The sequence below is a fragment of the Megalobrama amblycephala genome, linkage group LG17 (genome assembly GCF_018812025.1).
Source record: "Megalobrama amblycephala isolate DHTTF-2021 linkage group LG17, ASM1881202v1, whole genome shotgun sequence".
In the NCBI taxonomy this organism is placed as follows: domain Eukaryota; kingdom Metazoa; phylum Chordata; class Actinopteri; order Cypriniformes; family Xenocyprididae; genus Megalobrama; species Megalobrama amblycephala.
The window spans coordinates 35,445,454-35,466,870 of record NC_063060.1 but is presented as its reverse complement, the minus strand read 5'-3'; the positions used below and the strand labels follow the sequence as shown (position 1 = coordinate 35,466,870).

Sequence of the window (21,417 nt, the reverse complement as noted above, 5' to 3'; positions counted from 1 at the left end):
AGTATTAGTGCAGTATAGGTTTTTAACATATATGACTACAAGCAAAACAAAATTTTCTTACGTGGTAAATTGCTGTCATCACAAGATTTTGCACAGGATGTGCAGGAACATGAGTACAAGGCATAACAGGAAAGGGGAGCATGCAGATCATAAATTTTAAGTGTAATTCAGTTTTTTTGTACTGCTATTGTTGTGTATGCTGACAGGGCAGAACCATTGCTGGGAAGAGGGAATGTCTCTCTGATTTAAGAGGTTTGACTTCATCTAGACGTTTTGTGGGGAATTATATCATTGTATACATCTGTGTTCCTCAAATACCCAAACCAAAGCTGACCAAAAATCAAACTCAAACTGACTAAGACCATTTTCGATTATTGAGAAGATTCCTTCTCCTTTTCCAAAGAAGCCTTGTGACATTAGAGTTTCAACAGTTCTGAAGAAAGAGACGTGACAGGATGTAATTCTGATTGGAACAATCGGACCCATTTAAAGGGCAGGTCTGCAGAAGCTGCATTGAGACTGCAGAAGCTCAGCCAAAGGCAGAGGATGACACTGGAATAAATTCATGAGCAGCAAAGAACATATTTTGCATCAAGATGAAAACAATTACAGTAGTTATTTTGCTTGTATTAGAAGTATCAAACTGCTTTGCACAGTCAGGTATGTATTTTAATAATGAACAATAATAATCATACATTTTGTTGTTGCAAATAGTATTTCTTATTGTGAAAAAGCAACTTGTCTTTTTGTGTGTGTGTGGTTTTTTTTTCCATTTATGCTAAACTGAATGTGAATATCTGAACACTGCATCATCTCATCCTATTTTTGTGCAGGAGGAAACTTTTTAATATATAATGTGGATAATAACAAATGCATGTCAAGCTCCCTGGAACGACTCGTCAACTGTGACCAATTCAGTAACTCACAACAGTTCCGTTGGACTTCGAAAAATCGCATTTTGAACATTTTCACAAAGAAATGCCTTGGAGTGGGAAGTAAAGCAGTGGGCAAAACACTGCAGTGGCTGAAATGTGCAGAAGACAATGTTTTGCAGAAGTGGGAATGTCACAGTGATACATTGCTTGGCCTAAAGAATGAGTCTCTGTACCTTGCTGTAAACAGTAACGGTGTGCCAGTGATCTCTGCAGACACTGGAGTAAAGAGCAAATGGACAATTCATGGAACACTGAACAACATTTGCTCTCAGCCTTATGAAGGTATGTGCCTTAATGTCTCTATTGAACTTATTGTCATAAAGTGACAATGCTGTTTTTACCTTTCCATGCGAATGTTTGTTAATCAGTCAGGGAGTAAAATACATGCTGGTGAAATAGACCATTAATTCCCAACCTTTTTTGTCCCCATTAGTAACATATTATGCTGGATACATTTAATGTCATCACTTCTAAACAAATAACAATCCAAACTAGGTGAAGACTCTAGTTGCTTCTCCCTTAAATCAATTCAATTCCATTTTTACCAAACTTATTTTATCAGTGCTATTTAATATTTAACTAAATGATTTAAACTAATATCTTTGCTTAAATTAATTAACCATTTTTATAACGAATTCAGTTTTTTTTTTTTACCAGCACTATAAAACATGGTTTAAACTACTGATCAACTCTTACATTATTTTTAACAGAGATGTACACCATTGATGGAAATGCATTTGGGCGGCCATGTCAGTTTCCTTTTCTTTATGAGAAAAAATGGTATGCAGATTGTACCAGAGATGATGAGCAAGATAAACGCCTATGGTGTGCCATTGAGTCTGACTACGGTATTAATCAGCTGTGGGGCTACTGCCCAACACTTGAAAGTAGGTTTACTTCCCCTCCATTTTATGTTACCTGTACAAATTGTTACCTGTCCATCATCAAAAAGTAAACTAATAATATATATATATTTTAACAATAAAACATTGGCTTGCATATATTGATGGGTAGTTATGTTTTTTGCAGGTACATTTTGGTCCAAACATCCTCTGACAAATGTCTATTACCAAGTGAATGGAAGGTCAGCCCTGACATGGTACCAGGCTAGAAAGAGCTGCCAGCAGCAAGGTGCAGAGCTGCTGAGTGTCTCTGAATCTCATGAACACACCTTTATAGCAGGTACAGTCCCATTAAAGAGACACTCTGATTAGAACTGTTCATCATTACACACGCTAATGAAATACTAAAGGATATCCAGAAATGTCCAAAGAATAAAATGCTAAGAAAAAGTGCTCGTTCTCAATTTGTCTAGGATTAGTTCAGAAGACATATGGCTCACTATGGACAGGACTGAACAAATTAGATGTGTCGAGTGGATGGCAGTGGAGCAATGGACAGCCTTTACGTTATCTGAAATGGCTCAGTGGTAAGACTGTCTGTCAGTTATAGGATTCAGTCTTGTTGAATCCCTGTCGCTCAATTGATGAGCAGCACAATACCAAAAACACTAGTTTGATTTCTAGGGAACATGATTCATCATGAATAGCTGAAGGAACAAATCAAAATAATCAGCTTTCACTAGCTAACTGAGCATATTAATTGACTGAAATGATCTTTGTTGAAGGTTTCCCAACCACACAACCAGGCTACAGTTGTGGTGTCCTGAAAAATACTTTTGGTTCTGAATGGTCAAACGAACCTTGTTCGGAAAAACATGGGTACATCTGCCAAAGAGGCCATTCTGTTCCTACCATTCCACCAGGTAGGCTTTCCATCCACTTTTTTTATTCCATATAGCAGCGTTTCTCAAACTGTGGGAGTGGACATTAGTAAGTCGAGATGTGTCAGAATGGTGCTGTGCATGCAAAAACAAACATATAGCATGATCTGTGTAGTGCGACTGACAAACAAATGATTCTTATGAGTCGGTTCTTTTAGCGATTTATTCATGAAGGAGTGGCTCTCATGTGCTGCTTCCCAATTTGCATATGCTACTATCCGTTCTAACTAGTATTCAAATTTAGAATTAATGTGTCCCAAATTGTAGTATGTTGAAATGAGTATTCCAAAGATACCCAGATGGTGTATTTTTTCCAGTTAGAATCCTTGCACTCATTAATGTCTAATATTGCCCAATATTAGACATTAATGAGTCTAATAATCTAATATTACACTGAACAAGTATTCGACTAGAACTACAAACATGAATAAAAAGCGTTTTAAAAAAACTTTTTTAAGGTTTAGATAAAGGGGTTTGAGTGTTTAAATTGTTAGTTCACCCAAAAATGAAAATTCTGTCATTTATTACTTACCCTCATGCCGTTCCACACCCGTAAGACCTCTGTTAATCTTCGGAACACAAATTAAGAAAGATTTTTGTTGAAATCCGATGGCTCAGTGAGGCCTCTATAGGGAGCACATTTCCTCTCTCAAGATCCATAAAGGTACTAAAATCATATTTAAATCGGTTCATGTGAGTACAGTGGTTCAATATTAATATTATAAAGCGACGAGAATATTTTTGGAGTGGCAAAAAACAAAACAAAATAACGACTTATTTAGTGATGGCCGATTTCAAAACACTGCTTCTGGAAGATTCGGAGCACAATGAATCAGTGAGTCGAATCTGCTGTTCGGAGTGCCAAGGTCACGTGATTTTAGCCGTTGGCAGTTTGACCGACACGCGATCTGAATCATGATTCGATACACTGATTCATTTGTGCTCCGAATCTTCCTGAAGCAGCGTTTTGAAATCGGCCATCACTAAATAAGTCGTTATTAAGTTGGCTTGAAAAAGCCAACATATTGTTATCCTATTTTCTTCTGAGACAAAAATTTCTGACTGCTACTCCTCCTAGAGCTTTAACTCTACAAACTTCAAACTCAGGTCAGACCTTCAGACTGTTCTGACTCGAGTTGCTAACGTTATATCTTTTCTAAATGATCCGACTTACGGTTTTCCTAAAAATGACTATTAAAGCTCGGAAAAATCCCATTGACTTTCATTGACGGAATGTTCAAATGAGCCAAGACTTTCAAATTCCAACTGTCAAAATTCAAATTTAAACTACGGAAGCCCATTAGACTCAAAAACTCAATTAGACTCAAGTGCCATTCTATGTACTATTTCTAATCCATTGAAACTCATTAAACTCTATCTATCTATCTATCTATCTATCTATCTATCTATCTATCTATCTATCTATCTATCTATCTATCTAACTAAATCTATCTATCTATCTATCATATATAGAATACCCTAGCAACCGTATAGCAACACCCTAACAACCACCCCGAGTACCCTAGCAACCACATTGCAACAGCCTAGCAACCATCCTAAGTACCTTAGCAACCGCATAGTAAAATCCTAGAAACCACCTTGAGTACCCTGACTCTATCTATCTATCTATCTATCTATCTATCTACTAAACTAAAACTTAAACTTTCAAACTGAAAACTTTTAAAACTTCTTCAAACTTTCTGGACCAGCTTTTTCAAGCCAACTTAAAGTTTGTCTTGACAAACTTTTTAATCTAGTTTTGTTTTGTTTTTTGGCACACCAAAAATATTCTCGTCGCTTTATAATATTAATATTGAACCACTGTATCAACGTGCTACACTGGATCAACGTGCTACTACATTTCTCTCAGATACGGTAGGAAATTAAATTGAATGTGGAGGATTTTAACTGTGATAAGATGATTGACAGGGCAGTTTAAACGGTGACATACATAACTAAGCGACAGAGCAGTCCGTTAAATATTAAATTATGATGAAGTAGTATGCATACTATCCTGCTACACACTCAAAAGTATGTACTTTTTCTTCACAAAAAGAGTACATACTTTTAGGACGTAGTATAATTAGACGAATTGGGATGCTGACTTACTAAACTGAAGGTCAATGTACTGTATCTTAAGGCTACTTCAGTATAGGCTATAATAAGTTGATAAGGAAAATAAAAATTTTTCAAATGCACTTATATCTCATACTGTATTTCATTTTAAAATGTTTTTGGCATGTCATGAGATTGATTAAACCTCTCAAGATGCATGAAAAAGTTTGGGAACATTCCCAGACAGCAGCATAGTGTGGCCCAGATCCGGCCCACATCTGGTACATGTGGATTACACGTGGACCAGATGTGGGCCGGATCTGGCCCGACATTATGTTGTTGTCAGGGTTACCATATAGAATAATGGAAGCATTATTGGTGTTGGTAATATGTTATCTTTGGTTTTTGGACAGTGGTGAACACTGGATTTTGCCAAAGCCCCTGGATTCCATATTCAGGCAACTGTTATCTGCTTCATCGCAACAAGCGAACATGGATGGAGGCGCGAGATGTATGTCTGCGGGAAGGAGGAGACCTGCTGAGTATCCTCAACACAGAAGAGCAGAGCTTTGCCATCACACAGCTTGGATACTGTAAGTTTTGATCATTGGCTTTTAACTGGAATGCATTTTTAACAGTGTTGTTGTAGAAAAGACAGAAGTCACGCCTATATGAGGTTGCTAGTCAATCATCTGCATCACTATTCTCAGTGAAGACAGACGAGCTGTGGATTGGTTTCAATGACCGCAAAACTCAGATGCTGTTTGAGTGGAGTGACCAGTCTAGTGTCCCGTTTGCCTCATGGGAGGTGGGGGAGCCGAGTCACAGTGCTCTTCATGCTGAGGACTGTGTGTTAATGAGAGGAGAGGTAAGAACTTCATATGTGAAAAAGCTTTTACTGAAAACATTTTCGCACATTATTTGAGAAGTCATCTAAAATAAACATTTACATAATGACTGTTTCTCCTTTAGGAGGGAAAGTGGGCTGATGATATTTGTGAGAACAAGTATGGATTCATCTGCAAGAAGAAGGCCAGCTCTAAAGCCTCAAATAATGACACAGTTGTCACAAGCCCAGGATGCAAAACAGTATGTATATTTGTATAATAAGAAAGTGACCTAAAATGGTAGAATTAAGTTCTTGGGCATCAGGTGGTGAAATGTATCTACTGACAATTGTCTTATTTTTTGAAAAGGGTTGGACCAGGTATGGGTACTACTGCTACATGGCAGGATCTGAGACAAAGACCTTTGATGAAGCAAAACAGATGTGTGAAAAAGCTGAGTCTCAACTGGTTGATATTTCCTCCAGGTTAGATTACATGTTTTCTGTCCTTTCTACATCTGAATTTGTACTACATTGACTTAAACCTTTAAGCAAATTCTGAAATAAAACAACTTTTCTAAATGTATAATTATGTGTTTGTTTGTTTTTTGTTTTAAATCATATTTTAAAAATCATGAACAGATTTTAGTGTCAGCTTCTGCCTGCATAAAATTAAAGGGATGGTTCACCCAAAAATGAAATTTTTGTCATCATTTACTCACCCTCAAGTAGTTCCAAACCTGTGTAAATTTCTTTGTTCTGCTGAACACAAAGGAAGAATGTTTGTAACCAAGCAGATCTCGCCCCCCATTGACTGCCATAGTATTTTTTTCCCTACTATGGTAGTCAATGGGGGACGAAATCTGCTTGATTACAAACATTCTTCCAAATATCTTCCTTTGTGTTCAGCAGAACAAAGACATTTTTACATGACTTTATGGTGAGTAAATGATGACAAAATTTTTGGGTGAACTATCCCTTTAAGACAGCTATCAAGAGCCATTAATCCTTAATCTGTTCGTCCCCCCCCCATTAGAATAGAAAATGCATTTCTGGTCAGTCTAGTAGGAGCACGACCTGAAAAGTACTTCTGGACTGGACTGTCTAATCAGAAGGATCTGCACACTTTTGAATGGACCAGCACCAAGCAAGTCCCATTTACTCATTTCAACGCTGGGATGCCAGGTATTATGCCAAAAAACACAATGTCAATGAAATGATAATGTTTCTGATTTCTCATAATTAAAGTACTACATTTTAGAAACACTTTTTTTTTCTTTTAAAAAAACTTTCAGGAAGAAAACAAGGCTGTGTTGCCATGACGACTGGAATTATTGCTGGGCTTTGGGATGTGCTCAGCTGCTCAAATAAGGAAAAATACATCTGCAAGCAGAGAGCTGAAGGACTAGTTACAACTCCAGCCCCAACAACCCATCCTGCCCTGGGCTGTCATGAAGAATGGATGGCACTTGCATCTAGAGACCTTTGTGTCAAGGTAAAATTGACCTTTTAGGTATTTTCATGTTGAATTTTGAGGATATTTGTTTTCTAAACAAAATCATAGACAGATTGTAGAACATTTCATGACATTATTTCCTTCTTTTTGGCAGTATTTCAATGTACCTTCATTTCAAATGAAAACTTGGGATGAAGCTCTTGACTTCTGCCGAGAGCTTGGTGGTGATCTTCTGAGCATCCATCATGAATCAGATATTCCTTGGAAACAAGGAGGGTAATAACTATCATTCCTTTTGCATAATGATAGCTGATAAATGTCCAGCTAATGGACAAATGTGTTCCACTGGTGTGACAGTACCATATTATTTATAACATACTCTATTCATCTGTTTCTGTCATGAGAATTTTCCACCATCTGACCATCAGAAGCCATAATCCACAATCCATCTCCATATACTTGCATATATATATATATTTATATATATATATTCAGTATATATTCAGTCAAACCAAAATTTACTCAAAAACCTTATATAGGTAAAAACAATGGTAATAAAATATGACAAGATTTCAGAGTTAAACTGTCAGAAAAAAATAATCTTAATTATGTCAGAGAACACTTAAGCAAAACATGGTCAGGTCAAAATGTCTGAATAATTTTTGGTCCCAAATTTTTATCAGTTTTACTGGTAGTCCACTGTATGAAGAATTTTTGGGTATAATATGTCACAGTTTACTTTATTTTGCTATTCTTACTTACATAAATGAACTATAGTGTCCTGTACCCACTAGTAAAGATATATTGAAAATATCAAAAATGTCTAAATAATTTTTGGTTTGACTGTATGTATATATATATATATATATATATATATATGTCCACAAATGTTCGATTTGGTAGGGTCTCCGTTAACTTGTATCTTTGTTCAAGTGTTTAATATTCATCACCAGCAGTGTATACCACTGAAGGTCATAAATAGACAAGGCACATGACTGAAATGGATGAATACATAAATTTATGATTAAAAAAGTAAATAAACTACATGTTTTTTCTTGTAGAGGGTATCCAGCATGGATTGGTTACAGAATGTACGATCCCTCGGTGGGTTATGTTTGGAGTGATGGTTCTTCGGTGAGTTCACAAAGAATATGTTACAGTCTACAATTCTTGATAGAATGCTTTTGATGTAATTTTTCAAAAACTGTCTTTTAGTCATCCTATCAAAGTTGGGCCAGTGATGAACCAAACAATTTGAACAACATTGAAAATTGTGCCGAAATGAGAATTTCAATGTGGGACAATGATGGAATGTGGAATGACGTGAACTGTCACGACAGAAAGGACTGGTACTGTCAGATTCATAAAGGTACATAAGTCTAGTTATGCCATCACTAGATTGGAAAGAAAATTATATTTTCCATTTTTAATTGACAGCTAACTGCTTTGCCTTCTCTTTAGGAAAGACCCCAAAGGAAGTGAATATTACAGGTCTAGGTAAGTCTTTTACTTCAAGAAGTCCAGACTCGAACGTTATTTTTTGGTCACACTGAAGAGAAACTTGAATTTAAATCATTTCTTCTTTTCTTTATTTAAGTTTATAATGAAACAGAGGATGGCTGGATTATATTCAGAAGTGACCAGTATTATATATCTCAGTACTCATCAATGTCTGTGCATGACTCGCGGGCATTCTGTAAGAATGCAAATGGTGATCTTGTGGTTATCAATGATGAGGAAGAGCGGCTGTTTCTCTGGCACAAGGTATGACGGCTGAGTGATGCTTTCATCGGCTTATTTGTGGTGCATATCACACAAAACTTGTATCAGAGTGATATTTTGAGTATTCTTTATATTCCATTTAATTTACTGACATCCTCAGAACTGTGTCTCACTGAAGTGCTTGTTTCTGTGTGTTGTAGGCTCAAAGGACACACAGTGATGTTATCATCGGTTTGACAGTTGATCTGGATGGGTCTTACCAGTAAGTTTAAAGAATGTAAATAGCACCTATATTCACTTACAAAAGAACAAATAAACAAATACATTTTTGCTCTTTAAAGGTGGCTGGATGGGTCCCCTGTAGTATTTCAAGCTTGGGAAGCAAATCAGCCGGCCTTTAAAAACAGTGAGGAAAGATGTGTGAAGATGACCACCTCTCAAGGTACATCATATCTTCTTATCTATGAAGACTTTATTGAACACTGATACATTTGGTGAAGGAAATGTTTGTGTATGATTAAATCACTGTTGATACATTTGATAAAGAAGTGTTTTGACTGTTACAGGACTCTGGGAAACTGTCAACTGTGGTGATGAATATAATTTTGTTTGTAAGCGAAGTAAGTCTCCTCCAGTTAATTTCACGGTGGCCCCTACACAAATGCCAAAAGGAGGCTGTGCTCCTGAGTGGAAAAGCTTTGATGGAAAAGTAATTATAAACATATTCTGAAATTATATTATAATGCTATACATTAGAAGTAAATTATAACCTTCAGATTTTACATTTAGACATTTTTGTTCAGCGTTAATGTAGTTGTTAAACGGTTTTGCATCAGCTCAAATCAGAGTACACCGATTAAAGAGTAAAAAATGTAATTTCTGTCATTAAGTACTCACCATCATGTTGTTCCAAACCCGTAAGAGCTTCGTTCATCTTCAGAACACAAATTAAGATATTTTTGATGAAATCTGAGAGGGTTTTTTTTATTCTCAGTTGAAAGCAACAAAATTACCACATTCAATATCTAGAAAAGTAGTAAAAACAAGAGTCAACGTGACTACAGTGGTTCAGCCTTAATGTTATGAAGCTACAAGGATACTTTTTGTGCGCAAAAACAACAAAAAATAATAACTTTATGCAACGATTATCCTCTTCCTTGTCAGTTTGTTGCCCAATACTGAGCCTGCGTTCGGACACAGAAACTGGAAGCGCTCCAATGAAAATAGCATAGCAGAATGACAGGGGAAAGATGAATTTGTTGAATAAAGTTGTTATTATCCACTGTAGTCACGTTGACTATTTAACAATGTTTTTACTACTTTTCTGGACACTGAATGTGGTAATTTCATTGCTTTCAATGGAGAATAAAAAAAAAAAAAAACTCTTGGATTTCATCAAAATATCTTAATTTGTGTTCCGAAGATGAACGGAGGTCTTACGGGTTTAGAACAACATGAGGGTGAGTAATTAATGACAGAAATTTCATTTTTGGGTGAACTAACCCTTTAAGCCTTGCTTATAAAAAGTTTTATTTTAAAAAATTGCACTGCTGTAATAGATTTTCCAGTGCAATATTTGTGAAATATCTTGTCATGATTCAAATTTGTGACAATTAATGGTAGAAGAAAATAAATAATGGTCATTTATATAAAACATTACAGTGTTATAACGTGAAGGAAGACGTGAAAACATGGAAAGAAGCAAGAGAATACTGCAGAGAGCTTGGTGGAGATCTGTCATCTATTATGAATCGAAAACAACAAGGTAAATTAGAAGAGATTTCAGGACTGCTCAAAATGATGAATGTGTAAATACCTTGTCGTATTCTTTGCATGGATAGATTAAAAATGTCACATTATTCTGAAGTATTGATCTGCTACGTGTTGATTTGGTTTGTTGCAATTTGATTGACTTGATCATTATCATTATATTGCATGTTTAATGTATTACATCATATTCATCCATCTGCTGCAGCCTTTTTAACCACAATGCTTAGAGATAAAACCACAGACTTCTGGATTGGATTCAGCAATTTGGCAAACGGGAGGTTCAAGTGGACAGATGGGAGTCAAGTTGCGTTCACAGAGTGGGCCAAAGGGGAGCCTCAAAACTATCGAGTATGTGCATATTTTTGTCAATTATGAATTAAGGCCGCTTAATGAATGTCAAATTTAACCTGTTTTGGATGTTTCTCTTATTGTTTTTCTTTTACAGTGGCATTCATACTATTGGACAAAATATCACTATTCAGAGGAACAGGTACTGTGATAAACTGACTAAAACGGAATAGTATTTCTTTTAGTGATAACAAAGGCTTCAGCAGCTCTGTTCTGTTTCAAACAGGAATGTGCTGTTATGGGCATTGGTTCAGGCACTTTTGGCAAGTGGGTGGCAACTGACTGTAATTCTACTAACGGTTTCATCTGCAGTCGTGATGTTGGTGAGTTTAGTCAAACACTGTAGAGAGACTGATCCTCTGCAAACGTTTATCGTTCATAATATTTTGCTTTCATTGTCTCTTTTTTCACATGTTCAGATCCTGGTATTGCCACAGTGCCAACTGAACTTCCTAAAACCTTTGTCAAGCTCGGAAATTCATCTTTCAAACTGATTCAAGAAAACTTAACATGGAGTGAGGCAAACCGTCGCTGTGAGGAGGAGGGGGCTCATCTTGCCAGCATTCGGGACTTGGTGACACAAGCTTACCTTGAGTTGCAGGTCTACAGAGCACAGCAGCCCATGTGGATTGGTCTCAACAGTGTGAAGGTACGGCTTCAGAGTGAGAAAGGGAAAATCATAGCCTTACAATTTGTAGGAATTCTATGGAAGCCCGTTTCCACCAAAAAACAAAACAAAAAAAAAGCCACTAAAAAAAAAAACGCCACTAAAAAAAGAAAATCTCAGAATTCTGACTTTTTATCTCGCATTTGCGACTTTATATCTCAGAATTCTGACTTTATATCACGCAGTTGCGACTTTATATCTCAGAATTCTGACTTTATATCACGCAGTTGCGACTTTATATCTCAGAATTCTGACTATATCACGCAGTTGCGACTTTATATCTCAGAATTCTGACTTTATATCACGCAGTTGCGACTTTATATCTCAGAATTCTGACTTTATATCACGCAGTTGCGACTTTGTATCTCAGAATTCTGACTTTATATCACGCAGTTGCGACTTTATATCTCAGAATTCTGACTTTATATCACGCAGTTGCGACTTTATATCTCAGAATTCTGACTTTATATCACGCAGTTGCGACTTTGTATCTCAGAATTCTGACTTTATATCACGCAGTTGCGACTTTATATCTCAGAATTCTGACTTTATATCACGCAGTTGCGACTTTATATCTCAGAATTCTGACTTTATATCACGCAATTGCGACTTTATATCTCAGAATTCTGACTTTATATCACGCAGTTGCGACTTTATATCTCAGAATTCTGACTTTATAACTCGCAATTGCGACTTTATATCTCAGAATTCTGACTTTATATCACGCAATTGCGACTTTATATCTCAGAATTCTGACTTTATAACTCGCAATTCTGTGATAAAAAGTCACAATTAATCTTTTTTTTTTTTAGTGGCTTTTTTTTTTTAGTGGCGGAAACGGGCTTCCATAGAATTCACCCCCACACACACACAAAAAAGATGTTTGGTAGAATGTAAAGGCTGCTAATTGCCATAAAATTAAAGTTATTTATTTCTAGGCTGTCAAGCTCCAAAAAGGACAAATGCTCAAGAAAGTAATTTGGCATGTCTGTTTTTCTAAATTAGGCTTTTTAAATGAAAAGTGAACTAGATATCCTACTCCTCTGTATGTGTGATATATTGATGACTCCAACCAATATTTGTATTCATTAACAGTCAAATGGATATTTTCAATGGGCGAATAACTGGACCATGAAAATGGAGAAATGGGCACCTTCTGAACCACGGCCCAACCACCCTTGTGCATACATGGGAATAAGAGGGGAATGGAGAACGACTCTCTGCAATCAAACCTTCTACGGTATCTGTGAGCAAACAACAGGTGAGATCCAGGTGTGTGTGTGTGTGTGTGTGTGTGTGTGTGTGGTCCTGGTAAACCCTACGTTACAGGTTTACCAGGCTTGCAAACAAAAACAATCTCTAGCGTTAATTTGGATGATGGCTTTTCTTGAAAAGAAAACTGGGGAAAATATGAAGACGAGTGTGTGGAGCAAGTGGTGGTTTGTTGTTGTTGTTGGCAACATCAGGTTTTGCGCTCTTATTCATTTTTGATTTGATTGTTGTTGAAGTAACACTGCATTACTGGGCCTCAAAACTTCTGACAATGCCAGAATTTCGTCTGAGGTAGAATTTGATCGCAGTGGTCATTAATCTGCTGTTGGCAAACATGTCAAACTAACGATCAAAGAATTCTGATTTTGGCCCAGGATCAAAGGAATCTTTTAGGATTCTTCAAATTTGTGCACCCAGCTTTAGTTCTTGTTTCTTTTGTCCCTGTTCATTAGTTGTCATGGTACAGTATGTTCCCTTTGTTTCCATATTTACTTATTTGTTAATTAACTCCACCCGTTCCTTGTTTTCTCCCTTCATTTAGTCTATCTATATATAGCCCCCATTTTCAGTTGTTTCTTTGTCCGTTCTCTGCAGTGTATAGTTGGTTGTATTTTTCCTGCGTTTCTCCTGTGCTCCTGTCCTGCGTGTTTGTTGTTTTGATATAAATTTGTGAATAAACGTGACTTCTGCGATTAGATCCTGCCTCAACTCTCCTTTGCTGCATCCAGCCGTGACAGCACTATATTTCAGTGCTCTTGGAACGATACTCATCCACTAATTCCACACTGCATGGATAGTGCTTCTTGTAACAGCTGTTCAGTAATCCATCACTTTCTTTTAAGCACACTTTTCCATGTGACATTCTCTCCAGACATTGCCCCATCTCCTCCACCTCAGCAACCTGGACATTGCCCAGAAGAAAACGATGACAGTCCTTTCAGGTGGATACCTTTCAAAGACAGTTGCTATGCTTTTGTGACGGAAATGAAACCATGGAGCAGAGCGGATAGACTCTGTATGACATGGGGTAAGGTTATAGATTGATTTTTAAAAGCTGTTTACCTAATTACATGACAGGTGCAAAGTAACAAAGTTTGCACTTCATTTCCTTTCTCATTAGGAGCATCTCTTGTCAGCATTAGGGATGAAGCGGAAGAGAAGTTTATAGATGCCAACCTCATGCTCCTTGAAAGTTACAAAGAGTTTTGGATTGGACTTTTCCAAACCCAGAAAGGTAATGTGCCAAATATACCCACTCGCATGTAGGAATCTCTTCTGTTCAACTTCTTTCCAGTGCCCAAGTGTCTTCACATAAATATTCAAAGAACTCACCCCAGACGGCATCATAACGTGGCCCAGATTCAGCCCACATCTGATACATGTGGATTACACACGGACCAGATGTGGGCCGGATCTGGGCCGACATTATGTTGCTGTCAGGGACGGATCTAAAAGGGTTGGTTACATATGAACTCACCTTAGATTATCTAATTATACAGGACACTGGTTGTGGTCAGACAAGAGCGTGGTAGATTACACTAACTGGGCATCTACAGCCGATTATGAAGAAGACTATGAAGACCGCCACTCTTGGAGTCCTGACTGCACATTAATCTCTACCAAATCTAAAAAATGGAAAAAACGACATTGTGATTACACAGTCTTGCCGTTTATCTGCAAAACCCCCAAAGGTATGTACTGTAAAATTTCACAATAGCGTATTTCGTACACATGAGTAGTAGAGAAACGCAGGACTATATCTCAGTAACAAACGTTTTGAGTCAAATGTCCAAAGGCATGATTGCAAGGTATATTATAAAATGATAAAAAGAGGTATTTTTTTAGTTTGGTGTTTCATTTGTTATAATTTTATATTAATTTGTATCATTTGTGTTAGCCAAAACACTGGTTGGATATTTCTTGTGTTTCATAATTGCTTTACTGCTTTAATCTTTCTGAAAAGCCACTAAATACCCTATAATACCTTTCAAATACAAGTATGTTGTGGAAGATGTCATTTCTCCTTTTACTTTAGATGTACTTTCTTAAATTAGTTTCATTAAACAGCATGTCCACATATTGTGACAGTTTACCCAGTATAGTGTGTCAGTATGACCTGCCAAAGTCACAAAAGGTCACTTTATACTGCTATATTTCTCTAGAAAATAAGTGTGAAGATGTTCAATAGCCTATTACATGTAGGAATGTGTATATTCAGAAGTTCACAATGGACAAAAAAAAAAATTTTGTCACTGGAGTAAAACTTGACAACTGTCTCACCTATATTATTCATATGAACAGATATGCTTATTATGATTGTTTAGAGTAAAAGGGAAATTAAATAAAACTCCAACATTTTATTACATTATCTATGTATCCTTTTTTTCCTGCAGTAATAAATTCAATCACTAAGGCCCCACATACAGGTAATATGATGACTTATTTCTAATAGCTTTTCTTGTGCATTTTCTGTCAAGAAATATTCAAAAAATCTCACGTTATGTCAAGTCATATACTTAAATATAAGTAAGTTAAATAAGTATAAACTCTCAGATGTTTAACAGCATATGTAGTAAAACTGTAGATAGTTAGACACACTAGATAATTTCTCGTATAATTTTTTTTATTGCTGTTTTCGCAGGTGCTGAACCTCACAGGGTCAATACCGGTTTGGCTGTGTTTTTGAGTATTGCAGTGGTCTGCATATTGGGAGCTCTAGCGTACATTTACTACAAGAGTTCAAAAAGACTGTTATTGCCTACATTTGAAAATCCCATGTATCAAAACACAGAGGGTGCTAATTCAGATAGTAAAGATAACAAAACATTGCTTGGCCACATTGAGATAGCTGAATAGACCTGTGTTTTATATTGTCCCAGTACTTGTATATATGTAAGGGATAATGTACAATCAGCCGGTCATAATCATAAAATAAACAATGGCAGGGATCATCGAGTTTATTTTGCGATAATGGCTGTACTTTATCCTGCTTCATACTGTACATGGCTACTCAGCAAATAAATATTGATTTTGGTAGAAATAATTTTTATGTCAGAAAAAACGCAGCTATGTAGGAATCGGTTGTCAATTCTGTCAGGACCACTATCGTCAAATATGACTGATAATTGCATAGAGTTTGTATTGGCGGTATGGTTCCATTCTAGGCACGAACTCCCTGCATATCCATGCAACCTCGCATGGATAAGAGCCGGGAGAGCAGCAATACTAAAAAAAAGGGTAAACAGAACAGAACCAACATATTCAGGGAAATCAGAAGGCCAAATTCTGACTGGACGACAAGAGGAGCTAGGGATGGAGGAGGGTAATTAGCTCCTGAGAAGTGCGATAGCTGCTGATAATACTGAGGAGCTTATATATGGATGCTGTGATAGGCGTCGTATTCCTATAGGTAGACATGAGTCACCTGGGATTCAGCTGATGCAAGCTTGACTGACGTGACCTGCCAGAACCGACGCTATGCTTGATTTATATAGTTTAGCAGTCATTATGCAAAAAAAAAACATCTGACTGCAGAATGGTGCAAATGACTAATCAGAATCAAATATTTCAAAGAGTCAAACAACATGAAAGAAAAATGCTGATTTAATATGGCATTGCCATTGTCCTGTATAGTTTTATGTGATGCTATTTCAAGGCTTTTGTACAAGTTTTCAGAAGTTTTTAAAATGTTTTTCAAGTTGAATAAGAACTGTCTCTAAATAAACTTTAATTTTTACACTGTAATGTATATATCTGTTTTTGAGTGAACCACCACAGTTACACTCCAACTTTGCAGTGCAAATGCCAAAAAAACTAAAACAAGACAAGATGACGTAAGGGCAGCTGACATCCCTGACAGCAACATAGTGTCGGCCCAGATCCGGCCCACATCTGGTCCGTGTTTAATCCACATGTACCAGATGTGGGCCGGATCTGGGCCACACTATGTTGCTGTCTGGGATATGGCAGTATTTGGAGTTATTCCCTGGCTAATCAATGGTGAAAACACAACGAGAGCCACATTTGGGAAAACAATACACAAAAACATTAAATGGTAAATTTGACGTGTGCATTATTGGTTCAGAAGAACATTTCAATAAAGACAATATACAGTCAGATCAACTGAATACAGATGTACATCTATATTACAGTGCAGCAGTATCTGTACTCAGTTTTATCAGTCCAGTATCTACAAAGGCATTTATGAGGTATGTACAAATGCATAGAAACAATTTTCAAGCTATAGTGTTGTCACAAACTAATGCATAGAGTACTCAGGAAACATAAAGGTATAAAATGTAAATAAAAGTCATGGTTCCAGGTGACTTAAGAATATATACAGATTTGAGTGCTTATATATCGTTGCCATCTTTCTCTTTCCATTTTTAACATAACTGGAAACAAAACTTTTACCATGTTGTTGCACAACAGGTATTTTCTCAATCATCGTACTTTTTTCGCTCAAGACATTTGAGTGTGCCTTTTTACTTTATGAACATGAAACTTGCGGTTGAGAAAAAAATGATATCCATTTGATGTACATACTGTATATACTTAAACGTTTTGAAAATTATAAATACATGCAGCTGGTTGGCTAAAATTATCACATTGTATATAATATATATGGAAAAACAAACTGTTCATAAACATCCTTTGCAATAATTTTGCATGAGCAAAGAACACATACAGTAATATGGCTCGAGAGTTGATTTAACATGACTATGTTATCAGCTAAAGCTCTTTGTATTGACACAAACAGTCCTTTAATAACATTAAAATTTACTGAATTAATTTTTGTCATGGCAAAACCTATCTACAAAACCTGGCCAAACTAAACACTGAACAATGTATACATTAAAGCCAACATGAAATTGCAAATGTCTCCACCTAAAATTGGTCAGATTATGAAAATAAAATAGGTTGCAAATGATAATTTACATTGACTTTAAAGTTCGTAATTGCTCTCAGGGTATGTTTACACGACGATGTACTAAAAACGGAAAAGTTTTGTGTTTATACAGATGACAACGTTGTCAAAACAATCCTGTTCATACGGATTCGTGAAAATGACTAAAAACGCTGTATTATGCTACCAGGCCAGTAGTTGGCGATGTCACTTTGTAAAGATAAACTACGTGCCTATTGACTGAACACGTAATAGGCATGTGCATGACGTCACCGTTTTCACAAATTCACGATAATGGTATCGTCTTTAAAAACTTGAACATTAAAACCCGTTTTCAAAAGCTTCCGTTTTTAAGCTCCAAAAAGCCTTTGTGTAAATTAACAGCAAAAACGCAAAAAGTTTTCCATTTTTACTTGAAAAGGCTGTCGTGTAAACAGCCCCTTAGTGTCAGCAAACGGAATTACAAAAATAATAACTTTTCAAACAAGCTTCTTGAACACCTCGCCCCACACAATCTGCCATTGGTCAGAAAAATATATAGGCCTGCCCCCAGACCCAGTCATTGGTTGAGCTCCGGTTGCTGTCAGGCTGGTCGAAATGGTCAACTGTTGTGCCACAGCGTTTATACTTTTCAGTTAAATTAACCTACAAATTTCTTCTTGTCTCTGTTTTAAGTAAGGATAGGTGAAAGTACTATAACACTGAAAATATACAAAACAGAAGCTATTTCCTCTGAATGTGCGAGACTTCTGCTTCAATAGCCCCTGTAGGTAAATAACTTGATTAATAAAAAAGTACAGTGAACAGTAAAATTATCTGCTCTGTGATTATTACATTAAATTAAAATATGAGAACATATACCAGTTTGCAATATCAAGCGCCATAACACATTGTTTTCGTACAGCTAAAAAAATGGAAGCCTTGCACATTCAAGTCAAAAATGTTGAAAACAAGGTGGATAAAATAAATAAAAACTACTAGACTAGACTGTCCTTGTTTCGATGTTGCTAAAAACGGACCTTTCAGTCCTTGAGGTGAGAAGCCCACGACAACCATAAAAGGGTTCTTTAGTTTGCCTAATTTTAATGCAGCTAATAGCAGCAGAGTGAATTTTGCCCAGTCCCTGCATACAGCCTATTTGTGTGTAAATGCTAATATTTCTTGTTAATTATTTTCTTAATATTTTCATACCTACCACTAGTGTTGCAACACATGTCCCTCAAAAGACCAATTTAAAACAAAGAAAGAGAAACTAAAGAGTTATCTTTCTCAGGGGCGACAAATAAAGATGGATAAGAAATGGGTATGACCAGTTTGCATATGTGCGTTTCATGAAATTATTTGAAAAATATGTATGTATATGAGGGATTTAACCATATATGGAATTGGAAGGACCAAACGTGCTGAAATCATTTAAAAATATGGTAATCACAGGCCTGATACTGTAGCAAGAGGCATATAAAGCCAAGGAAACCTAATTATACGAACGACAGACTCAAAATCAAGGAAAGTTAGATGTCGACCAGTATAGGCAATAACTCAGCAGAATGGATAAATAAAGAGAAAACATGTTATCCTGAGTACACGGTAGCCAGCATATCACATAGCAGCATTAAAACAACGTCCATCTCAGCGATGAATGTACATGTCTTCAGTCCACTCCTCCGTCTCCACGCATCTGTCCCTCTCCCTGTCCCTGTCCCTTTCCCGTCCCTGGTAGTGATAGTGGTTGTGGTGTGGGTGAGCGTAGTGGTGTGATTGTTGGTGCGAGCGCAGCTGTATCGGCTGTCTCTGTTGCCTGTTGTGCTCGTTGTGCTCCAGCTCGTAGTCCTGCTGCCCGTGGTGGGAATAATCCGGCTGAATGTCCGTGGTCCCGCCGCGGCGGTGGTGGTGATGTCTATGGTGATGGTTGTGATGGTGGTGGTTATGGTCCCTTTGAGTTGTAGTCCTGTTGTGGTAGACCTCGGTTTGGTCCAGCTCGCCCTCGTCCGGGAGAGCGCGCCTGCTCCGGGGCTCCGTGTATGAAGTGTCTTTAGTGGGAAGCTGCTCCGTGTCAGGGTGCTGCTGGTGGCGCACGTGGTGCTGGTGTTTGTTGTGGGGCTCGGTCGGTCGGCTGGTGCTGGAGCGGTGGTGATGATGATGGTGGTGATGGTGATGGCTGTGTCTCTTTGGCTCGCTACGAAGGAGCCTCTCCTCCTCCTCGGCCTTCTCCTGCACATCCTCTTCCTCCTCCTCTTCCTCCTCCTCCTCCTCTCTCGTCTCCTGAGCCTGGGGCAGATGCTCCTGCTGGTGCTCTTGAGATCCTTTTCTTTTCGTGGCAGCCGTCTTCTTGGTTTTCTGTTCGTCCTGTATATGGGATACATCAAACGAAAATGAGATACATCAAAATAATGTTTTGTGGATTTTAGACATGTCTGTTAGATTTGAGGCCATTTATAACTGAAACAGACCAAAACATGTTCTATTCATGTTCTCCATAGGGGAACTGATTTTTAAAGATAACTTTTAAACATAATGACAGACCTACTATGAGGTACAAGGTTGCTAAATGATGGAATAAGCTTTTGTTAAAGCCACCAGTCTTCATTATTTAAATATTTTTTAAACAACTATGCTGTAATGCGTAATTCCTGGTGAAAAACTACATTACTGTTGATTCTACAACGTAATCTCCACTAATCAGAGAATCGAAGCTAGCAAATCATGCCAAAAGAATATTTTAGCATCCGTCCACTACCATGAAGGTCTGAGAATGTCTGTGTGGCAAGCAGGGTGAGGCAGAGAGCCATGGGAACGGAGCAAGGCTGGTGGCGCGATTGCTAATGAGCACCTGCACGCCACACCGGCCTCAAGTCTCAAAGAGGAGGATAAAAGGAGGAGTGACGATAGTGAAGGACCAGAGAGGATCAGGCCTGGACTATTTATGTTGTGTTTTATTATGTTTTTATGCAGCAGTCGTCAGTGAGGGGCTGACGATTTACTTTTTTTTTTATATATAATGATTATTTTATGATGTTTTGTAGTTTATGATATGGATTTTTAAGTTACTTTGGAATGTTCGCCAGTTCCCGCCTCCCCCTTTCCTGAGCTTAAACCCTGTTAAATTGATGCTGAGGGACACAATGTCAGAGAGCCCTCGCTGCAGCATGAAGGAGCAGTGACTGCCCAAGGCGGTGGTGCAGCAGCGATTGACCAACAGGTGGGACAGAGTGCTTGTTGCCGTGCTCCTGGGTCGAGGAGTGGTGGCTGCCATCCATAAGGGAATGCTGTTCACCGGAGGCCAGACCTGCTGCCATCCACCATGATGGATAGGAGCAGGCAGACCGAGGGAATGGGGAGCTCACCGCCGGGAGGCGGAGGAGGATCAAGCCATCCACCGAGGAGTGTCCAGTGCCATCGCATGGCACCGCGAGTGAGAGCCTCTCGACTGGTTGAGGACTGAGGTGCAGTGTGTCCGGGAACCGGACCAAGATTATTTTTTTCCCTCTCTCATCTCTGTCTCTCCTCATCCTTCAGTCTCCTATTCTCTCACCTCATCTGTCCTTACCCCCAGGAGCTGCAGCCGCCCAGATGGGCTCCACCCAATGAGCGTCACCTGCACACCACACAGGCCTCGAGTCTCACGGAGGAGTTCCGCGAGGATAAAAGGAGGAGTAACGAAAGTGAAGGATGAGAGA

At 37.9% G+C, this 21,417-nt stretch overlaps 3 protein-coding genes across 5 annotated transcripts in view; 1 reads left to right on the top strand and 2 right to left on the bottom strand.

The window, feature by feature from the left end:
* Nucleotides 1-3,269, bottom strand: part of si:ch211-106h4.4 (MAM and LDL-receptor class A domain-containing protein 1) — a 40,223-nt gene extending 36,954 nt beyond the window's left edge. The window contains exon 1 of the mRNA XM_048165080.1: nucleotides 3,251-3,269. The gene's annotated coding sequence lies outside the window, so the exon portion shown is untranslated. The remainder of the gene's footprint in view (nucleotides 1-3,250) is intronic.
* Nucleotides 193-16,578, top strand: mrc1b (mannose receptor, C type 1b). Its single transcript, XM_048165081.1, has 31 exons — nucleotides 193-660; nucleotides 834-1,217; nucleotides 1,646-1,822; nucleotides 1,965-2,117; nucleotides 2,251-2,364; nucleotides 2,563-2,700; nucleotides 5,187-5,366; nucleotides 5,484-5,641; nucleotides 5,746-5,862; nucleotides 5,970-6,085; nucleotides 6,636-6,784; nucleotides 6,895-7,094; nucleotides 7,210-7,331; nucleotides 8,117-8,189; nucleotides 8,271-8,424; nucleotides 8,517-8,552; nucleotides 8,653-8,819; nucleotides 8,978-9,039; nucleotides 9,119-9,219; nucleotides 9,344-9,486; nucleotides 10,440-10,542; nucleotides 10,753-10,895; nucleotides 10,993-11,037; nucleotides 11,122-11,218; nucleotides 11,315-11,544; nucleotides 12,658-12,823; nucleotides 13,706-13,861; nucleotides 13,955-14,068; nucleotides 14,334-14,525; nucleotides 15,228-15,260; nucleotides 15,476-16,578. The coding sequence occupies exons 1-31, from the start codon at nucleotides 597-599 to the stop codon at nucleotides 15,688-15,690; spliced, it is 4,302 nt and encodes a 1,433-aa protein (XP_048021038.1). The 5' UTR covers nucleotides 193-596; the 3' UTR covers nucleotides 15,691-16,578.
* A 311-nt stretch (nucleotides 16,579-16,889) lies between these two features.
* cacnb2b (calcium channel, voltage-dependent, beta 2b) overlaps nucleotides 16,890-21,417 on the bottom strand; it is a 47,201-nt gene continuing 42,673 nt past the window's right edge. For all 3 annotated transcript variants that reach the window (XM_048165083.1, XM_048165084.1, XM_048165085.1), the window contains one exon: nucleotides 16,890-20,086. In XM_048165083.1, the coding sequence (XP_048021040.1) occupies nucleotides 19,370-20,086 (717 nt within the window). In that variant the 3' untranslated portion in view covers nucleotides 16,890-19,369. The remainder of the gene's footprint in view (nucleotides 20,087-21,417) is intronic.

What these genes read in the sequence shown, in the direction of transcription:
- mrc1b (XM_048165081.1), top strand. Translation starts at nt 597, where the DNA reads ATGAAAACAATTACAGTAGTTATTTTGCTTGTATTAGAAGTATCAAAC. An exon ending in ATTCCTTGGAAACAAGGAGG is followed by an intron (nt 7,332 to 8,116) that starts GTAATAACTATC and finishes TTTTTCTTGTAG; the next exon opens with AGGGTATCCAGCATGGATTG. An exon ending in TATCTGCAAAACCCCCAAAG is followed by an intron (nt 14,526 to 15,227) that starts GTATGTACTGTA and finishes TTTTTCCTGCAG; the next exon opens with TAATAAATTCAATCACTAAG.